This window comes from Ailuropoda melanoleuca, chromosome 16 (assembly GCF_002007445.2).
Source record: "Ailuropoda melanoleuca isolate Jingjing chromosome 16, ASM200744v2, whole genome shotgun sequence".
Taxonomy (NCBI): Eukaryota; Metazoa; Chordata; class Mammalia; order Carnivora; family Ursidae; genus Ailuropoda; species Ailuropoda melanoleuca.
Genome location: NC_048233.1, coordinates 44,256,952 through 44,279,445, shown reverse-complemented (window position 1 = coordinate 44,279,445; position 22,494 = coordinate 44,256,952). Strand labels below are relative to the sequence as shown.

Here is a 22,494-nt window from a genome sequence, read left to right as displayed (position 1 = left end):
CCCCAAAGATACGGATGTGGTGAAAAGAAGGGGCACCTGCACCCCAATGTTCATAGCAGCAACGTCCACAATAGCCAAAATGTGGAAGGAGCCGAGATGCCCTCCTACAGATGACTGGATTAAGAAGATGTGGTTCATATATACAATGGAACATTACTCAACCATGAGAAAGGATGAACACCTACCATTTGCATCGACATGGATGGAACTGGAGGGGATTATGCTAAGTGAAATAAGTCAAGCAGAGAAAGACAATTATCATAGGGTTTCACTCATTTGTGGAACATAAGGAATAGTGCAGAGAACCATAGGGGAAGGGAGGGAAAACTGAATTGGAAGAAATCAGAGAGGGAGACAAACTGTGAGAAACTCTGGACTACAGGAAACAAACTGAGGGTTACAGAAGGGAGGGGGGTGGGGGATGGGGTAACGGGGTGATGGGTACTAAGGAGGGCACGTGTGGTGATGAGCACTGGGTGCTAGACACAGCTAATGAATCGTTGAACACTACATTAAAAATTAATGATGTACCAAACATTGGCTAATTGAACATAATAAAAAAATAAAAGTAATTAATTAAACAGGCTTGATCCGAAGAAAGATAGAACGTAGCTCACAGGACAGTCAAACGATCTCAAACCATTTGAGTATGATGAAAGACATGAATGTCACCATTTAATCTAGAGAAGACAGAACTGGAGCGGCTTTGTGGAGGGCAGCTTTCCTGAAACCAATTTCCTTGGGATGGTCCTCAAGAAAAATAAATAAACAATAAATAATAAATAAATGTATATATAGACAAATATGTTTGGGAACTAGAAACTCCTTCTAGGAGAATCACATTCTCACCAGCTTATTAAAAACTTCAGGAAGTTGTGCTTCAGTTTGTCTTTTGTTAACCATGTGTTTCCCCAAACTGTTTAATCAGACTGGAGAGTAAGCTCTCTAAGGGATAGCATTTTATACTGTCTCTCTTCATATGCCCCTGGATCTAGCTTCTTCCTGGTACTACCCAATAAAATACAACTTGGCTAGAATTCTAATTTCAGATCTCTGAAGGAATACTCTCGGCAGAGGCCTATGACAGATTGCTCTCCCAGTCTGCAGGACTTGGAAACAGGGAAGCCAAAGCAGGACAGAAGGAAGGACTTCCCTGTGACTGAGTTCCCTCTGAGTGATTCAGAGGGAAGGGTGTATTAGAAAAGTTACCAAATCCCATTTGTTGGAAACGTGAACTCCCAGAACACAGAAGCAAAGAGAAGGAGATGACCTTGGGGGATCCTCTTCTGTCTGGAGAAAGCCTAGAAAGCCCTGGATTAGTTGAACGACAGCCTTCTCCCTGAAGAGTGGCAAGGAAACAAACTCAAACTCCCACATCAGCAATGTGAAGGAGGCAGACTCGGTGAAGAACGGGTGTTGGCAAAGCCTCGCATCCAAGAGAGGAGAAAAACTGAGGACGGGAATGAAAGCAGGTCACTTGCATCTGGGCCTGGGTGGAGGGGTCCAGCTGCACAGCCGAGCAGGGCTTTGGGCTGCAGCTTCTCCGTCACCAGACAGCCTCTCTGAGCAGCTGTCCCAGCTCCGTGGCCCGGATCCTGCAGCCTCAGAACCGCTCCCAACTCCACCTCAGCTGTTGGAGGGACGCATGGGCATCCAGAAATCATTCTTACCTATCAGTGTTGTCAGGCTGCCTGTCTGGGGGATAGTATCATTCACAAGCAAGTTTTACTTGGCTTTGCCATGGACAAGAGTTGTTTTCTAGTGCATTCTCTGTTACTTGCATGATGGTTTCTTACAAAGGTCTGTCACTTAATATTTTCCTTTTCCACAATAAAGCACATGTAGTCAGGTGAGAGAAAAGAACAATAGTGCCTGTAGAGATGGGAGATTCCCAGAAGGAAGAGAATCTTTGAAAATATTTCTGTATTTGTCAGAAAAGGAAACTGATGTCCATGAAATTAAGTAACAACCCCACTGCTAATGTTGAAGTCGAGGGTCCTTTCTACTCCCAGTCCAGTGTTTATACTGAATTCCTGAGCAGCCAAGGGAGAGGGCTCCCAGAGGGACACACAGCCCGAGACGAGGCGCTGTGCTGCTAATGGCACAGCAGCAGAGCTAACTGCTCGCCTCGTTCCCTATAAGGCTTCTTGTTTTTAACCAAGGGGGAGAAATGAGCAAAATCTCATTAAAAACTCTGAAATCCGGGCCCCTAGGTGACTCAGTCGGTGCAGCGTCTGCCTTCCGCTGGGGTCATGATCCCAGAGTCCCAGGATGGAGCCCCATGTTGGGCTCCCTGCTCAGTGGGGAGTCTGCTTCTCCCTCTGCCCCTCACCGCACTCCTAGTTACTCTCTCCCACATGCTCTCTTTCTCTCAAATAAATAAAATCTTAATTAAAAAACCAATCAACCCTGAAATCCAAAGGGCAGCTGGTTCAGGACGCACATGTGATAGGTGATCAGAGCATTTCAAAGCGTCTGAGGTGTGGAGGCACTTAATGACTTCAAACACTAGAAAGAGTAGATGAGAGAGTGAGAGAGAGAGGGGAAGAGAAGCGGACATGGTGGGGGGAGTGGGAGAGAGAGAGAGAGACTGTGGGAAAGGAAAACACTCAACAACTGAGAAAGAAGACCAACCTAGAATGTGAGCATTTCCTTTTCCTCCTAGGAATCTCTGCAGGCTTTATTTGCATCTTCTAGCCACTGCTGGTAAAGAAGAAAACAGTTTTTAAAATCCCACACAAATAGCAATTTTCTTTCCTTAATTAAAAAAATCTCTAGAAACGTGCTTTAAAAAGGGCTTACTTAAACAATGAAGTGATTCTGATGTATAAAAACACATAACATGCTGGATAAATTGGAAACAGTATATAAAAGATCTATTAAAAAATTGCTCCGATTTGTTTAGCATTTGTGGTGAATAAACACTCTACATTCCTTTATTCCTATAGCTTTGCAACTTCTCCTTTAGGAACATTGTCCCCATTGCCCAGACGAGGAAGTTGAGGCCGGGAGTCGGCCAGTCCTGCGCACAGGACTACAGAGCCACCTACTGGCAGAGTCTGATGCTGACGCCTGCTGTCCTAACCGTGACACTACCTGTGTTGATGGAAATGTTAGCATGTTGGACAGGACAACCAATCATTCATTCCTGTGCTGAAAAGTTCTGTACCTTCAAAGGCACTTAGCATCTTTGGCCCTCGGGCACTAAATACGGGAGCAGCTCAACTGTCCCTCTGAAGATTAAAATGCCCTTCCGTGTTCACAAACTGCCTATGGAGGTCTACTCTCTAAACCCCAACTGTTAAGGGAAATATTGCATTTCAGAAGTGCAGGGCTGAAAAGAATTTTAAAGAGTTCCACTAGTTTAGTTGTTTTTGTCTTTGTTTTGTGGTGTTGTTTTTATTTTTGTTTTTGAGAGAGAGAGAGCAAGCCAGAGAGCAGGAGGGGCAGAGGGAGAGAGAGAATCTTAAGTAGGCTCCATGCTCAGGACGGAGCCCAACGCAGGGCTCGATCTCACGGTGACTGAGCCTGAACCAAGAGTCAGAAGCTCAACTGACTGAGCCACCCAGGCACCCCTACCGTAGTTTCTGTAGTTAATTTGTACAGAAAAGAGTCGTGATAAAGAGACCATGAGAATGCTGAGTTTGGTTTTTTTTTCACTTGTGGACTTTGAAGGAATTCTCAAAAAAAAAAGCACCTACTGTGTATTGGGAAACGTGTCAGACATTTTCATCCCCACATGTAAATAAATGCTGTGTGTGTGTGTGTGTACATATTTGAAAGAAAAACAGAGAATTATTATTTTGCTCATATTGTCCTTGAGGAAAATAATATTTAGAGCACTTCATCTGCTGAGCAGGAAGTTTACGTAGGCTTCTCTCCACCGTATACAGCTACACTGTGGATAGCCAGTGAAGTCGTCCCACTGGCAATTGGAATGGAATTCGGGGACGTGGTGAAAAGAGACCCAAATGTAGTTACAGCCATACAATTAGAAAGAAAAGAATGGATATGTGGAGACCTGTCTCATTCAGAACATTCGAGGTGTGCATTATACACGAATATCGTGATAAATATTTGTAAATAAATGCTACACGGAAGGAAACAGAATAGGTTCAAGAGAGAGGGATGAGACACAGCTGGAATGGAGGGCATCAAATGGAGAGTGAGGTAGGGAGCAGTCCTGGCAGGTGTTGGGAAAGTGGGGAGACAGCTGGTCACCAGTGCTGAATGCTAGCCAGGGGTGACAGTGATTGAAGGTTGGGGAAAACCTTTCAGAGTTTAAGAAAGCTTCTTGGAACTGAAAGCCAATACATTAGAGACATCTCCAGGTTGTGACAGAGTTTTAAAAATTCAGCTTTAAAAGTTCCTTGAAAAAGCAATAATTTATTTTTTTGTTTGTTTGTTTAGGAAGGAAGGAAGAAAAGAAAGGAAGAAAGGAAGAAAAAAGAAAGAAAGAAAGAAAGAAAGAAAGAGAAGAAAGAAAGAAAGAAAGAAAGAAAGAAAGAAAGAAAGAAAGAGAAAAAGAAAGGAAAGAAAGAAAGAAAGAAAGAAAGAAAGAAAGAAAGAAAGAAAGAAAAAGAAAGGAAGGAAGGNAGAAAGAAAGAAAGAAAGAAAGAAGAAAGAAAGAAAGAAAGAAAGAGAAAGAAAGGAAAGAAAGGAAAGAAAGAAAGAAAGAAAGAAAGAAAGAAAGAAAGAAAAAGAAAGAAAAAGAAAGGAAGGAAGGAAGGAAGGAAGAAAGAAAAAGACTTTAAAGTGGTTTGAACATAAAAACAAAGGGCTAATAAGTCAACCCCAAAAGAAATTGTCCACGATGGCACACAGTATTTGAAAATAAGCTCCTAGAGAATTTACCAGAGTGTGAAAGAATTATGCAAACTGATCAGTTTGGCTCAGAGCTGTCTCAAGTGTGTGATAGGCATTTTCTCAAATAAACGTGAGATAACTTTTAGACACCCCTCCTCCTGGGGACAGAAAGCTTTATCGCAGTCACAAGATTCCAGTAACATGGTAGGAAGACTCCTACACACGCATTGTTCAATGGGTTGTACCTTTCCCTTAATAGGAAAAGACCTCTTGTTTCACAAAGACCAAGGCAGCCCTCTGACAGGAAGGGCTCCTTACTGGTGAGCTCAGTGACTTCAGGTCTTTTGTTCTTCAGTCTCCTGAGCTAAGCAAAGGATGTGGCTGGGGTAGGAGGCGGGGACTATGCGTGCGTGTGTGCCTGTGTGTGTGTGTGTGTGCGCGTGTGTTCTCATTTCCGCTTCCCCTTTCTGAGCTGGCAACAGCAGTTTAATGAGGACAGAGAGAAAGGTACAACATGCAATATGCTATTTTGTCACTGTCCTCGCTCAGACCCCGATACCTGGGAAGGGCTTGGCCCGACTTTGCTGACCTCTCTGCCTCAAACTCTGCTCTCTACCTGCAGACCCGTGAGTATAATTTCCGCCTCAATTTTAAGACTATACTGATTTGGGACAGAGCCGGGAGATAGAGGAAACAGGTAGGAGAGAAATCAGGTTGCCAAGAAAAGGGAAAAATCAGGAGAAAATCTCCCACATCCCTGACTTCAATCTTAAAAAATTCATCACTGTGCCTCTTGGAATAGAAAGGACCCTTTACTTTTTCCTTCTTCTTCTTCCAATTACAGGAGAGGTGCTCTATTTAGGGTCACAAACCATGGGTTCTTTGGATGATCCGAATTACTATTTAGGAAAGTTTCACCTTTCTCTTGTGGGAAGTTCCTCTCTGTGTCTTGCTATACTCCCTTGTGCTGTAATTTCAAGCCGATTCTAACTTTGAAAGGTCCTCAAGGAGAAAAGTTTCTCACTTCCCTGCAGGTCCCATTCTCGTGCTTGTAGCTGTGAACTAGTGGAAAGACCTCGCCTAAATCGGTGCTGCTTTGTGTGGGGGGACTACTGTCCTCCGAAGCTGCAGGAGAAAGCTGGCCAGGACATAAGCTACAGCAAGATAGGCTGGGCATCTGTAGGAGGGAGAAGTCACACGCTGGACAGTGCCAGGCCAACTTCACTGGAAGGTTCAAGAGTGATAACCGTCTGTGGGGCTGTCTCTCAGGCTGGACATCTCAGAGGTGGACATAGGGGTATGTTGACCGCTTAATGACTTACGTCATCTCGGGTGGGGGAGGGCCTGTGCCCCTCCAACATCCCTTGTCTTACTGGCAGGCGGACTCAGCATGTCACCACCTACATGACTTTTGGGGAAGGTAGAGGAGTGGAAAGATCCCCCACCCTGGGGTTTTCCCAGGCCCCTGCTACGCTACTGAGCTTTCCAGTGGGTGGAGAAGAGGCGGGTCCCCTACGCGGAACAGCGACAAGATAAAAGAGCCCCCCAGAAATGGTTTGATAAGATCATGAGCATTTATAAGCACCAGTGACTCTACCACAAGTGGCTGCCTGTCTAGGCGAGAGGACCTTTGAGACAGTATGTAGCAGGTGCTGAGGGTAGGAAGTTGGAGGTGGGAGGCTTTCAGCTTATGTGTCCGAGCTGCAGATTGACGGGTGTTGGGCTTGAGTGATTGGAGCTGAAGACCTGGTATGATTCTCCTGTAACGGGAAGCAGTACCAGGAGGAGGGTAGGCCAGGTTTATTATCCATCTCTACTTGAATATCATCAGAGATCACAAGCAGAAGATGTAGCAACAGAGATAGAAAGAGACCTAACAAATGATTGCTTATTCACGGGCACCGCGGGGAGTTTAGAAACTCTTTACAGCCCTACTCATAGCTGTTTCTCGTAACTCCCCTGGCCCCTGAAAGGAGGATGGAGCCCTGGGATTAAGCATTACGTAGTAGCCCTGGGAATCAACACAGTCATTTTTAGTCCAGGGCTTCTAATAGAGTATGGAGAGGAAGTTTGGTCCCTCCTTAGACCATGACTCATGGGTCCACCCTGGGCTACAGTAAGGGAAAAAGATCAGACACTTATCGCCACTTGATAACTGGCAACTATTCTGCTTTCCACTGAAAGGACAAAACCAAAGTGTTTATTCTAGTACCCACAGTACTTTGTACCCTGCCCACACCCAAACCCAGTGCAGAAACAAACTGGGGGCTTCAGAGGGGAGGGGGGGTAGGACATTGGGATAGGCTGGTGGTGGGTATTAAGGAGGGCACATATCACATGGAGCAATGGGTGTCATACCCAAACAATGAATCATGGAACTTTACATCAAAAACTAGGGATGTACTGTATGGTGACTAACATAATATAATAAAAAATTTTTAAAAAAAGAAAAAGAAAGAAAGGCCTAAACACAGATTCAGAGAAGAGAGCGTGTAGATCATTGCGAAAGAAAAAGAGGGGAGAATTAAAATGAGCACATGAGGGAAAGAACTGCATTCCCATGGAAACAGGACTGAAGAATTGAAGACATGGATTCACAGAGCTAAGAAATCTGCTCACGCTCACTCCTGCCTCCAGACCAAGCCATCTGCAAACCAGGACAGGTTAAACGTATGTTTCTTCGCCCTGCTGTCTTTGTAGCCCATCCAGGTGAAAAAAATTCAGTGCCTCCCAACACTGAGAGCACAGGATTACTCTTTTCCAAATGTATAACTTTAATGTTTCCCATGGCACTTTATGAGGCTCCCATAAAACTCATTCACACCGCGGAGGTGGGCATAGGGAAGAAAAGGAAGGAGAGAGAAAGAGGTCTTAGATGGTCTTCTTTCAGTATTTTTCAGCTGAAATTATTTATGGGAGAGAGAGGGTAAGAGAGGAGGGTAAAATAGTTATATTCATTCATTGACATTTTTCTTCATATTATTTATCAAATAACATTCCCCTTTTCCCCCTGAAATAGATGGAACGGCTACTTTAGGCCATAGGAGTCTCGGAATGCTCCAATGCTAGGCTCAGGGGAATTTTTGTTCTGAAGATCTTCCCGACTGCAGTGACATGGACGAGAACTAGAAATTAGGAGTGTATTTCCTATCTATGAAAACACGTGAGAACATTTTGCAGGTTGGGGGCGTGTGCCGAATGGGGTGCAGTCAACCTGGCTTGAGGCGGAGGTTGTCCATCTGCAGCAAAATGGCAGTCCTGGGGTTTCCCACAGCCCTTTGCAATGGAGCTGATATGTGCATACCTTGGCTGTAAACGGGGATAAGATGCAGAAGGCCTTGTGGGCCCCATCATGGAAACTCTGTTTCCTTCTTCTCTCCTCCCACGCTTGTTTTCACTCTCAGTCCCAGTTTACAGGCCCTGCTTGGGTGTAGTCACAATACAGACAGAAGACAAGAGAGGTCTGTCTGATACGTGTTCCCGGGAGGAGGCCCAGAGTGGAAACCACAGGGGCATGAGGAAGGCGCTGTGGTGTAAAGGAAAAAGCAGAGACCTGGGGCTCAGATCTTTTGAGTTTCAGTCCCATTCATAACCTTAATAGTCTATGTGATTTCAGATAATCCTCCCCTTCTCTCTCCCTCTCTCTCTCTTCTCACTTTCTCCCCCCGCCACCCTTTCTCTTTTTCAAAATGACTGACCGGGATTAGATGCTCTCTCAGGTCCCTCTGGGCATGAAGGAAGAAGGAAGGAACTACTTACAGTTTATGTTTTATCTCTGCCCAGCAGCTGTGTCCCTCTTTCCCCATCTGGGTTTTATTTTATTATTATTTTTTAAATTTTAATGTTTTTTTATTATATTATGTTAATCACCATACAGAACATCCCTGGTTTCTGATGTAAAGTTTGATGCTTCATTAGTTGTGTATAACCCCCAGTGCACCATGCAATACATGCCCTCCTTACTACCCATCACCAGTCTATCCCATTCCCCCACCCCCCCTCCCCTCTGAAGCCCTCAGTTTGTTTCTCAGAGTCCATAGTCTCTCATGCTTCATTCCCCCTTCTGATTACCCCCCCTTTTTTATCCCTTTCTTCCCCTACCGATCTTCCTAGTTCTTATGTTCCATAGATGAGAGAAACCATATAATTGTCTTTCTCTGCTTGACTTATTTCACTTAGCATTATCTCCTCCATCTGGATTTTACATCCACTATTATACCCTGCTGCTCACTCCTTCTTCCTTCTTATTCCTGAGCGTGTTCTGACTTTAGTGAATGGCTTAGACTGAGGGAAAACTAATATTAATAATTGCTATCGCTTATTAAGCACTTCATCAATATAAGAGGGACTTAGCATCCATTACCTGATATTAGCCCCCAGTAGCCCAACAAGTTATGTGTTACCTGTTTTACATATGAAGAAACTTAGGTTTAGGGGGGACAGGTGATTTTGGCAAGGACACATATGCAGTAAGTAGATAGAACTGTGATTCCAAACAAGGTTAACCCTGATCCCAAGGCCCTTGCTCTTTCTACAGTTTTCCTTCTCGAGAGTTGGCCATCCTTACTGGGCCCCTTAAAAATATCGCCATGAGACACCTGCAAGCAGCACTGATATTTGACAGGTACAAATTGGTAGACCCATAATGATGCTTCAAATATTTCCATACCAAGTTATGATAAATATCAATTGCCCCAAGCCCACTGAGTGCCCATGACTAACCCAACTACCCCAGCTCTTCCCACAAGGTTCCCCAGACTGGCACCAGAAACTCAATGCCACAGACTTGTAGGACCCAGCTACAGGGCTGTGACTGGTGTCACCTATGATTGGTCAGTGCTGCTCTAAAACCATCCTTCAATGTTCTGAATGGCACAACAATCTGAAAGCCATGTGAAATCCCAGGCAGACTCTTTCCTCTCAACCAGATCCTAGTTGGACCCTTGCTGCTGTGAGCCTGACAAAGGCAAAGCTGCTTCATAATCTAGTTGGAGTTAAGAAGGAGAATTATGCTAATAACCAAACAAAGCAACATTTCCTTCCCTAAGATTGTCACAAAGCCAAGAGCAAATTAATTTTGGTTTATGCTGCCTCTTATATAAGATGCTATAAAGTGGAGAGTTTATGTAGCATGTAAAATGGAGAATTTACTGAAATAGTTTCTCCTTTCTTTTATCCCAAATTACATGTACACTGATACTTGGGTGGAAATATTAGGTTATTTTCTTGTTCTGTAATTAATGGAAAGACCATACAATTAGAGTCAGACCAACCTGAGTTTAATTCTCAACATTACAAGATCCTGAATATATGACCCTGGATAAGTCACCTATGTTCCTGAGCTTCACGTAGCAATAGTTAGCTCAAAGGTGATTATCAGGATTAAGTGAGATAGTTTACAGGAAGGTTTTATGGATAAATATAATGGTACTCCGCAATCCCAGTGATTTCAGCACCTATCGCTCTGACTGGCCCATATTAATGTATGGGAAGTCTCTGGCTACTTCCCTTGGAACACGGCTGGAGGTACATGCTGTACTCAGCCCAGTAACGATGCCAGACCCATAGAGGTTTCCTCCTCCTTCTACACTTGCTGCTTCTGCTGATGATTTTTGTTAGAAGATACTCCTTTCAAAGCTCTTAACTCCCAAATCTTCTTTGTCTAACTTCGATCCTGTCAGCTGGAATTTCTGCTTTGAACTATAACATCCTTGAAACAAAGAGAATTCCCTCCTGCTCTATTTGTTGTAGTCAGATTCCAGAACATTGGCCAGATTGCGGAGAAATATTTAGGGAGTGAACCTCTAGAGAGGTGTAGGAAAGAGGAAAGGACGAAGGGCTGGAAATGAGAGAAGAAGGGAAAAGAAGGCATTTAAAGAGTGATTCAGGCAAATAGCAATAGAATCAGTGTGGAGTTTTCTGGGTTGGGGGGCGGTCAGTTAGCAGGAACATCAGAGAAAAAAATACCAGCAGGCTAGGACTTCCTTCCTCACAGGAGTTAGATTAAATCCAATAGCAAATACAATAGATTAAATACAATAAACCGGCATCACGAAAGATGGTCCTCAGATTCCAGACGGAGCTTCTGACCAAGGAGTGGAAACTTTGCATGGAAAACTCCGGAAAAATGTTTTTTAAATATAGAAGAATTTGGTAGTTTAAGCTTTATAAAATTCAGTCAGACTTGTGTGACCCCTACGCTCCATCAACAAAAGATCGGCGTGACTATGCCCCAGGCCTCTTTCCTCTTCACGACAAGGTATAAAAGTATACACACGTTAGGGTTTGAGACCCTGTGGAGAGGCGGGAGCCCCTGTCCCACAGGCAAGTACTAAATGAGGACAGTTCTCCAGCACCGGTACGATTCTCGCTCTATGCACGTACAGCGTGCTGCAGGTACCCTGCTGGGTCCCGAGATGGGGCTTGGAGGAGGGGTTACAAGGAAGGGGGCACGATGACGAGACAGGTGACCTCTTCCCTCTTGCCACATGTGGCGTGAACATATGTGCTAGTTGCCAGAGGTGGGGAAGAGAAGAGATGACTTGAATAGGCCTTCAAAGTGTGCACAGGATTTGTCTGGATAGAGGCGGAGGTGGATGAAATTGCATAAGCTGAAGAAAACTAGCGGAAGTGTTCAAACAGCGTTGGAGCTCAGTGAGCAATGCCTAACACAATCACACTCCTTTGGGCTCCTTCTGGGCCTCCCCCGTTCAAGACTCAGCACTTTCCTGAGTCCGCAGGAGTTGGAAGTGCAAGCACCTCGTAAGTCAGTGTGTCTGTGGAAGGGAACCTGCCAAATGGGAAGTAACCCCGGAGGCCACGGGACGGTTTCCTAGCGCTTCTGGGGACACCGTACCAAAGCATTTTCTTTTACAGGCATTATCCACACAGATACTTCAAACTCGACTAGAGTAAATTCAGAGGCATTGGCATTGAAGGCAAATTTGTACAACACTGACTCCCACCAATTCATTTTCAAGAGGGTGAAACTCCTGCCCAAGGAGGAAACCTAACTGACGTACCAGAAGTCCATGAATTGGACCAAAAGGTTGAAAGAATGCCCACGTCTACCCTGATTCCTGGTCACTACTCTTTTCACTGCTCGCACGTCTGTTGTACATATGGGTGTATGTGTCTGTATGCTTATCTGAAGGAACTATGTCCAGGCCCTTCTCTCTCTCTCACAAGGAGCCCCAAGACCCTCAAAGTTGCCATCTACATGCACCCATCCTGCAATTCTTTCTAACGCCGTCACTACTGATGTTCTTGCCTGATACCATTTGCCACTTCCTCCAGATTCCCACAGAGAATACCAGTTTCTTATCTCTCAGCAACACAGCTTCCTCCTGCGATCTCTAACAAGACAGTTCTATTCCTCCCTCCCTGCGCTCATCTTGTTCCCACATAACACCATGAACAGGTCTCTGCGGCAGAGACTGGGGGGAAATGAACTTGTCCAATTCCCTGGGCCCATGTCCAGTCCGCCACAGTTGAGAAGATTAGTTTAGATGTGCCTTGCATCTTTTCTTTCAGAACCATGTTGCTTTCCTAAGGGAAGAAATTATTCCATTCTCACCCACATTGCTTAGAAAATGGCTGCCATTCTCAGTGGGCGGTAGAGTCCTTAACTCGTCCTGCCTTTTTGTTGCCATAACCATAATAGCTATTTATTTATAAACCCTTCTTTGGAATTCTTAGGCGTTGAGCATTCTGTTTCCATAGGCTTTGTCCTTTAGGTATTTGCATTGAGTAAAACCTTTGTGCATGGGACAGAACAGCAAATAGGAATAGTTAAGAAAATACAATGTCTGGTCATAATTATAAGAACTCCTAGAGCAGAAATAAATCTTAGAATAACCTTCAAATTCATCTCTTTTCTCTAACTTGCTGCATGAAACATTGTTACATGCTTGGTAACACCCAGTCACAGATTACTTGTTAACAGTTTCAAAAACTGCTCTCCCTACATGTGTTTATGGTGCATCTGTAAGGCAGTGGGTTCCTGAATATTCATTCGTTTAGAGAATCAGTATTTACAAAGCAACCACAGTGAGTTTGTTTCTGTTTTAGGCATTAGGGATACCGCAGCGAACAACGAATAACGCAGACAAAACCCCTGTCCTCATGGAGGTGATATTCCAATCAGAAGAGCAAACAATCCATTAGATTTACAAATAAAATATAAAGTATGTTAGTGGTAAGGACTAAGAAGAAAAAAAGATCAAGCAGAGAAGGAAATCAGTGAAAGTGGCCACTGTGGGCTGTAGAATCCAGGTCTGGCTTCACGAAGAAGGTTAGCTAACAGCTGGGCTTTGCAAGTGCGGTGTGTCAAAGGCCAAGGGTCAAGAGGATGGAGAGGGAAAAGAACATGAGAAAAGTACAGGGTTTAAAGGAGATAAGCATTTTCAGGGGGCAAAGGGGAAATTAGCCTATATGTGTGCAACATAGTTTCAAAGATGTGAGACCAATGTAGAACAGATTCGTATCACAGAGGATGTCGAAACCCAAGTAGAGATACCTATCTACCATCTCAATTAGCAAGATTCTGGCACTGCACTGGGCACTGTGGGGGTTCAGCTATAAAACAGCACACCCGGGAGTTTACGGTACCAGAAGCATCAAATTTTAGGGCCCAGTTGAGAAACCGAGACCAGAGAAAGATTGAATTTTCCAAGGTCATACCACTAGCAGAGCGGCAAAGTAAAGTGCAGGAGTCACGTCCTCCTTCTTTCCTTCTTTCCTCCTTTCTTTCTTTCCTTCCCCCCTCCTTCCTTCCTTTATTCCCTCCTTTCTTCTTCTCCCCTTCCCCTCTTCCTTCCCTTCTTTCTTCCTGCCCTCCTGCCTTCCTTTTAAATTCCCCTCATTACCAAAAAAGTCCTTCTTTGTGAGCTGAAGAGTTCTGATTTAGATGAGGTCCATTTACTCTGGGCGTTAAAGACAGTAGGCAAGTCAGCCTTTGACATTTTCTTCTCTGGACCAACCGACACCAACCTATTCAGTATTTGGAAGGTTCAGAACTAGGTAAATAAACCCTGATCAAGGCTTTTTAGACTTCCTAGGTTCTTTCTAGTGGCAGTTTCATCCTCTCTTTTATCACCTTGCAAGAGCTCTGATTGAAGGACAAGTTTCTCTGCCCCTCTTTGTGGTTTTCCCGCCTCACTAGCTGAATTTATTCATTTAATTGCCCTTAAAAGGCCCAGACAGTGGACAAAGAGCCAGGTGATCAGGGTTTACGTCTCAGAGCGCCAACTGCTGTCTCTCCTTGGAGAAGATTAGGCAGTGGGCTGGACCCGAAGTGGAAGAATTTAGACCCAACTAGCAGCAAGTGTGTGCTGTTCCTCTCTGGCTGTGTTCTGTCTGTAGCAAGCAGAGGCTTCCGAAACAATTTTGTTGCCCTAGGAAGGCACTGTAGGTTCAGGACGGCCTTTTCAAAAATAGCTAGTTTAGTCTTTGAGGAATAGAAGTCCCTGGACACCGGCAGTCTTCTTATTTTTTTCTTCTTGCTTTCCCTTACTCCGACAGTTAAAAGCACTGCTATGAGGATGGAGCTGTCCAGGGCAGCTCCGGGGAGCAGGGGGTGAGCCTGTAAAGAGCACTGGTCTGGCTCCCGTGGCCACTGTAAGCGGGTTGAGTGTGGCAGGTGGGGGAGAGGCAGGAGGACTGAGCATCAACCCATGAATGCACATTAGCCTCAAGGCTTTTTAAGGTCTATTCAGACAAGATTCTCCCCCCCCCCTTTGAATAAGTGGCTAGTGCCATCAGAATGTATCTTTTGGAAGAACACAGAGATGTTGAGTGGGCCGTGTTAAATGAAATATAAATGTATGGACGAACTGAGGAGCTAACTCCTGGCAGTGCAGAAACCCACGCTGACAAATTAGAAAGGAATGATCCTGAAGGTCGTGGCTGCTCATTGCATAAGGCAACGTCTCCCTGTTGTTTGTATTATGGGATTTTTTTTTCCCAAAAGAAATATTATGTGGACCCCTGTATATACAGGAAACAAAACAAAGCAAACAACAGACTCAGAATGACTGTAGTTGGAGTGACATCCTGGCTGTGGCACGTTTGAGATCTGGAAATCCTTCATATATCTTTACGAAGGCCAAATCAAGTGAATTTTATCAATTGCTGATTTAAAGATCTTCTAATTTTAGTGGAAAAGTCTGAAAGACAACATTCTTGAGGATTAAAGAAAGCTGTGTTCTAAGATAGTACACCAGCCATCGTGAGATGAAGCAATTCCTTAAGTTAGAAGAACTTTCTCAATATCCCTTAAATCATAAGATGTTTGAAGTTCCGAGATTTGCTGATTTGAAACACTTGCCCTGGTATATGTCAGAGCATGGAGGGGAGAGGGGTGCGGGGGTGGGGGTTGGGGCCACAGAGGAAGGGCTGGACAGCTCCTCCCCCTTCCAGAAGGGGCAGAGGGATCATGCTCCTTCATGCTGAGTGGGAAGATGTGGGGGCAGCCCTGGGGTGGTTTCTGGACGGAGCTTGAGGGGGTGATCGCTGTATTTCAGCTCTCAGAACCGCATTCCTGTGGCGGAGGCCCTGAAGTCTGACCCGGGGCCATGGAGGGCTCTGTGCTGAGCCCCACCTCCTGGGAGAAACGGCGGGCCTGGCTCCGGCAGAGCCGCCACTGGCAGACCCAGGTCCTGGAGGAGGAGGCCGCGGCTGCCCTGCGAGATGTCTCTGATCCTGAGCCTTCCAGCCTGGATGATGTTTTCCAGGAAGGTAAGCGGCGGTTAGACAACAGACAGACTTGCCCATGACCTCGTGCCAGGGAAAACGTGCCAGCACGCACGGGTCTGCTGAGGGTCCACAGTGGGGCCCTTGTTGAGGCTCAGCTTCAGGGAGGCTCCGTTTTGATGGGTTTAATGCGTTTAAGGGAAGAAGAGTAAAGTAATACAAAATGTAAATGATGGGGGCGAGAGATAAGCATAAGATTCGGAAAAATGAAGTACATTTTGCATCATCCCTAGAAGCTGTCTGTAAGGGCCTGAGGTCGGGGCTCTCTTGAACACATTGGGGTGTTTTAGTTGGTCTGTCCAACAAAGTAACGCTCGGTTTGGGTGCCTGGACTCTGGCTGCAAACGTGCTGCTGGCGAGCTGTGTGACCTCTGGAAGGTCACTCACCCCTCAGACGCGGATTTGTCTCAGGGCAGTGGGAGCAACTGAAGTCACAGTGGTTCTTCTCGCCCACGCCTCTCAGAGCTTCTTTGAGGTTCAAATGCGACTACAAACACAAAAGTTAAAAAAAAAAAAAAACAAAAAAGAAGAAGAAAGAAAAGAAAAAACCCTCATATATATAAACCCATCCTTGCTTATCTGGCCAAAAAAACGAAAGCACAAACACAAGTAGTGATTTTGTCGTTGTTGTTGTTTTCCTTTTTATTTATTTTTTATTTTATTTTATTTTAAGGAGAAGGATCCACCTCTGTTCCCAAATCTTGGGGAGAAGGGAGCAGTGGGCCTGTCATCCTGGGCATTTTCCAGGTTCTGGGAGGAAGGGGGCGGGAGGCAGAGAGAGAAGCAGCAGCCACTATTTTTATACACGGGTGTATTCTTCTCATGTCTTAAAGAAAAGTGTATGGGGGGAAGTCTTATGACGTGGCTCCCAGAAGGGTACACTCGCAGAACGAGGTGGGTTGCAGGGAGGTAGTCTGACCCCCTTCAGCTCTCAACAGTGATCCGACCTCTGACATTTCCAGGGAATCCAATCCACAAGATTGAAGACTGGCTGCAGGATTGCGGGTAAGAGCTGGAGGCCCTGGCAGTGAACGTGGCCGGTGTTGGATATGCCTTCAGGCACCGACCCTTGGGAACGCAGAGAGGGGAATAGGTTTGATTTGGGCCTAATGATTAGAGGAGAGGTTGAAAAGGTGGGGGTGGGGGCAGATTATAAGGGTTTGGGTTGAGTGTGGGCACCGGGCCTGGGCTGTAAATTAAGTTTAACTCTGGGCTGAGATGAAAGTAGGTTGAATATCTGGAAATCCAGGCTGGATGTGGTCTGAAGCCCAGAGTGATGGAAATCTGCAGCTCTGGGGACTGTCTGGGCTGAGTTGCAGAACCCTATTCCATCACTCCTCCTTCAGACTGTAGTCTTACACCGTGTAACAACACAGGAGTTAGAAACCTCATTGCTCCTATGATCACAGGAATTCACCACTGTGCTGATTTCTACTACAGAGCACAGGACGATGGGCTAAGGGTTTACCTCGGTTATCCAACGCAGCGGAGAACTGCAAGAGGTACTTCAAGGCAAAATGCACTATCTCCCTCCTCAGAAACACGGAAATGTGAGGCCCCGCACCCCATCAGTACCATTTTAGGCTCAGTCTATGCAGACACAGAGGGAAAGCTTCTGTGCCCTATTTAAGCCTGATCATTTGTGTGATAATTCTGAGAATTTATGACTCTTGCCTGCTCCCCTCCTTCTTTCCCCTCCAGGAATGTTTCAAACTTTATATAGCCTTTAATCTGAACTCATCCATGAACGCATAAATAAACTCATCCGTGTTTATTTGGTAGGAAATAAATAGCACTGAATCATCTAAGGTTGTTTATTTCAACTCTGCCCCAGAACGTAATGCCAGGAAGGATTTATTCTGTGTGTTTGTGGGTTTGCAAAACATGCTTGTCCTTATCGTCCTAACCTGGTTCACAATGCGTTGACTTCACAGTCTGTGAAGGGGCCTCAGAGTTCAGGAAGTGAAAGGATGGTGGTAATAGGAATGTTTGCACATTTTGGTGTGTCCCAACTATCCTGGGATTTGCAGTGCCTCACCCGATACCTACAGGAGAACCGGTCAGCTCAGTTAACGCCTTTCCGTCATTAACTACGCTTGAGTCAGTTTACATCAGTAATTGTGGCCAGTGCCTTTGCTGATGTCTGAGTGTCTAAATGGCTTAGAAGGGGGCCAAGGAGTTTAAAATAGGCTCCTTGACTTCAAACTTACTACATTCTAGCTGAAAAGAAAAAATTCACAGAAACACAAGATTGTGGACCCCAGAGATTACGTTTCCCCACTTACATTCCACACCAAAACATGTTCAGAGAGCTGAGCGGACACTTGTGCCAACTATTGTGTAAGCGACTGTAGGAAAACAACCCAAACTCCTCTCAGACTCCTCGCCTGTGAAGTGGAGACTTAGAATCGTAACATCTCAGAGTTTCTTGTGAGGCTTAAATGGTATCATAGATGCACAAGGGTTGTCTGTCCTGTGCTAAAACATGAGCAGTGAGGGTTATAAAGTCGAGGCTTCGGTCACTTTAAAAGAGCTCTGCCTAGAGACTAGCACCTAGCTGTCTAAACCTCGTTATTTCTGGGAAAAGCAAGTCCAGAAGTGATAAACACCAACTACGTCTGGGAAGGAAAAACATAGGAAAGAATGGGAGTGAAATGAGACTTCTGTTATATTTTTAGTATTATTTTTATATTTTTATTAACAGAGATCAGAAACAAAAATGACAAAACATTTACATGTGTGAAAACAGGGTGGCAGGTGCAGGGGTGTCTGTTGCATTTTCTATCCCTTTCTATGTGTTGAAAAAATGTTAATATTTACACTTTGAAAAGCCCACAGGAAAGTCTCTTAACACACTTTTGTCTCTGCAGGGGGAATTTAGGTTCATAAAATATTTCCAATTTTCTCCCATATATATATATATATATTATATTACATAATAAATATATAAATAAATATATTATATATTATATAATAAATATATAACACAGAATATATAATAATATATAAATATATAATAACAAATACATATAATATATTATATATATATATACATATTTCTCCCTAATATATATGTATACTTTTTTGTTATATGGGAAAACCAGAAAAATTTGATGATGGTTGATGGTAGTGAGAGAACACAGGATTGTAATAATAGACGATGAAGAAGAGGGGGAAAGGCATTGCAGATAGGCCGTTCTGAGTCCGTTCTTAGGCTGTCAAGACCGCAGGAAAGAAGATGAACAAGAACCTACATCCACTGGACACCTGTCCACTCTGTTGACAGGTGCCTGGGAGGCCCTTTTCAACTTTTACTTCAAGACTGTATAGTTTCCATTTTCTTTCCAATGCCAAACAGACATCCTCTAATATCAAGACAGTTTTCTTTTCTGACAAGGTCTCCAAGAAAGCCCCCCAGCTTCCTGGGTGACTGAGCGCCAGTGTCTCTCAGCGTACGGAAGCTAGTGGCAGGCCCTTCTGCTGCAGGTCAAGATCATGTATACCCCTTTTTTTTTTTAAGGTTTTATTTATTCATTTGACAGAGATAGAGACAGCCAGCGAGAGAAGGAACACAAGCAGGGGGAGTGGGGAGAGGAAGAAGCAGGCTCCTAGCGGAGGAGCCTGATGTGGGACTCGATCCCATAACGCCGGGATCACGCCCTGAGCTGAAGGCAGACGCTTAATGACTGAGCCACCCAGGCGCCCCAAGATCATGTGTATCTTTACTCACTGTGCCTGTCCTTTTGCTTCCTCCTCTTACGGCTCTCGGGGCGGGGGGGGTGCTAGGACGTGAATGTGTTGCTCATGAATCATTGGAGGTAGGGTTAGGAGCCCCAAGATCATCTGTGTGGACTTAGCTTAAATCTCTGCAGGCAAAATCCATGGAAATTGCTGGAAGAAGCTGAAAATAGTCACATCCTTCTCACAATCCGATCCTCCTTCCTCCTTTTGAATTGGGTATACAGGAGGGGGAGCCCCCTGGCTCTTCTGTCGCAGACTTGAAGTGATGCTAGGGGACCTTTCGTGGAAGGCGGAGACAGACGGAAGCTGTAGATCTAGTCCCTAGTCATCCATTTTATGTCCTGAGCAATAAGCCACGGGAGGCCTGGGGCTGGGGGATGGCCACGGGGTTTCACATCAACTTCAGTTTGGTCAGTAGATCCAGACACAGGTCCGCACTCTGTGTGTGTACACGCACACAGCCTACGGTCCCCAAGCTCCTCCCGGGCGGGTTCTCACACGAAGAGCACGCACATGCCTGCCGGGGCACAACCAGAGAAGACAAACGTGGGATGAACACCCAACAAAAACTGGTGTCTAGTGAGTAGTTCCGAGGTTTGTTTGGACAAAACAGAAATTTTATCAGATGTATTTTTTTTTTAATTTCAGAGGGAAACTTTCCTTCATTTTTTTAAAGGTTTATTTATTTATTTGAAAGAGACACACAGGGAGAGAGAGAGAGAGAGAGAATGAGTGGGGGAGGGGCAGAGGGAGAGGGAGAATCTCAAGCAAACTCCTAGATGAGCACGGAGCTGGAAGGGGGGCTCGATCTGATCCCACGACCCTGAGATCATGACCTGAGCCAAAATCACAAGTCGGACACTTAACCGACTGAGTCACCCAGGCACTCCTATCAGTGGTATTTTTTAATGTAAATTTTATTGAAGTACAGCATACATATCAATGGCGTTTTTCTTTTTTACGCTCACTGTAGTACGACTCAACAGGTACAAGTTTCAGCTCCGCTGGGTGCGTCAGTCCCGTACGACACGGTGCCTATGGTTGACAACGCAGTTTGTGCACTTCCGAACTTGTTGAGGGTGGCTCTCATGTTAAGTGTTCTTACCTCAGGGGGGAAAAAACGTCTAAGGGAAAAAAGGAGATTCTGGGAGATGCTGGATATGTCTGTTACCTTAACTGGTAAGGGTAACACGTGTGTTTGCATATGTCCAATCTCTTAACATGGAATACTTTCAATATGTGTACTTCTTTGCATGTCAGTTTTACCTCAAAAAGCTGTTAAGATAATAGCCATATAAGTTATATTGAAAAATAAAATACTTACTGAAAAATAAGCAAGTATTAAATATAGAGCCCCATGAATTTTCTCAAAGAGGATACATACAACCACGAAACCTGAAGCAGAGCATGGCCAGCATTCCAGAAGTCTCTTTCCGGAAGGTCTCCTTCCATTCACTACCCTGCTTCCAAGGGTAAACAAAACCCTGACTTATAACATCATAGAAACATTTTGCACTTTTTAAGCTTGATAGAAATAGAATCATACAATAGGTGCTGCTGTATTTTTATTCCAGATTTTGTTGAAGCACACTTGGCTACAATATTGTATTAGTTGCAGGTGTACAGCACAGTGATTCAACAACTGTCTACGTGATGAAATGCTCACTGTCACCAGACAAAGTCTTTACAGTACTGTTGACTATATTCCTGAAGCTGTACTTTTCACCCTTGTGACTTATTTAGTTTATACCTGGAAGTTAGTACCTCTTTCAGCGTGTAGCATTATGTCTGTGGTGTTCGCCCATGGTTTCGCACGCAGGGACAGCTCATTCCTTTTTATTGTTGTGAAGAAGTAAATTGTATATTTATCATACAATTCATCCATTTCACAATACACACTTGGTGTCTCCCGGTTCCGGGTTGTTATGAATACTATTTCTTTTGGTGAACAAATACAAGCACTTCCATTGAGTGTAGACAGTGGAATACTAGTGTGTGTTAGTTGTAGTTATAATAACAGTAGGCTTTGGCCCTTGCATTAATGTGTAGCTGCGGCCCAAGCATTAAAGCAAGAGTAAATCTCAGTATTCTAATAGTTGACGATATAAGTTATGATGTTTTTGGAATAATAGTAAATATAAATATATACCGATATTTGTAATGGTATATAAACTAACATTTATGTTTGTGATATTATCTTAAAATACATTTTTCTGTAGTTATCTGTTAGGAAAAGAAGTACATATTCACGGTTTTACTTAACATTAGTAGAGTTACCCCTTCTTAATTAGCTTGGGTATTGTTTCACGTTTTATAACGTACCTTGATGTACAGGGGTTTTTTTCGTGAAGACATAAAAATTCAGATTTTGGAAAACATGGTTAATGTTTCATTATTGAAAGAAAGTATCAATAAAAGATGTCTACGCGTGCAGTGATTTATTTTGTAAAACTTAAACACAGCCTGGTCTAGAGATGTTCAGTTAGCAAACCCATCGCTATTATTAAACATTTCATTGGGTGATTACATACTGAGATCACATTCAAAGCATCATGTGCAACTTTCCTTTTAAAAACTTTCAGGAAAATGAACTCTATAAAGCCCATAACGCCTTAGTCCTTGAAGTGGGCTTAGATAATGATCACAGCTAGGCCTCCAAGTCTCTCTGTGTGATATCTGAGACCAGAACAGCAGCCAGGAGGTAGTTGTGCAAGCCAGGCGCTCCGGCCCGAGGTCACCACTTTTCATAGACTGTTCCACTCACTTGCTTTAGACACAGAATTCTTCCCTGTTTGTAAAACTGTGTTGTTTCTTGCCATCATGTGTGCTGATGTCTGTCCGTTCCCCTTGTGGAGATGGTAACAAGTTTGATAAGGCCCTGTCTTAAAATGCAAAATTAAAGTCTGTAGCCAAGATGCAGTTTCCGCTGCTTCCTGAGAGATACGATCATCAGCAAGAACCTGCCTCAGAGGAAAGGAAGAAGGTGGGGGAGCTGAGGTGACCCCCTCAAAGCTGAAAACTATCAGTATTTGTGATGGCCCCCAAACCCCTGCTTGTATCGATGTATTTCTCCGGTTTCGTGTCTGTGTTCTGTCTTTCCCATTTCACCAAGCACCGGCAGACTTGCTGCTCGCCGAGCTGACTGTGCACAGTGTGGTCAGTGCAACGGCAGCCCCCCCACGGTGCGGACACACG

At 44.5% G+C, this 22,494-nt stretch overlaps 1 protein-coding gene across 10 annotated transcripts in view; it reads left to right on the top strand.

The window, feature by feature from the left end:
* The first annotated feature begins 5,180 nt into the window (after positions 1-5,180).
* The window catches only part of TESPA1 (thymocyte expressed, positive selection associated 1), a 35,417-nt gene continuing 18,103 nt past the window's right edge, over positions 5,181-22,494 (top strand). For 3 of the 10 annotated variants that reach the window (XM_019793468.2, XM_019793467.2, XM_019793471.2), the window contains exons 1-3: positions 5,182-5,432; positions 15,330-15,543; positions 16,521-16,563. In XM_019793468.2, coding sequence (XP_019649027.1) covers positions 15,381-15,543; positions 16,521-16,563 — 206 coding nt within the window. In that variant the 5' untranslated portion in view covers positions 5,182-5,432; positions 15,330-15,380. Of the gene's footprint in view, positions 5,433-5,840; positions 6,104-15,329; positions 15,544-16,520; positions 16,564-22,494 lie in introns of all 10 variants that reach the window. The other 7 variants (XM_034644869.1, XM_019793470.2, XM_019793465.2 and 4 more) reach the window with 5 other exon arrangements.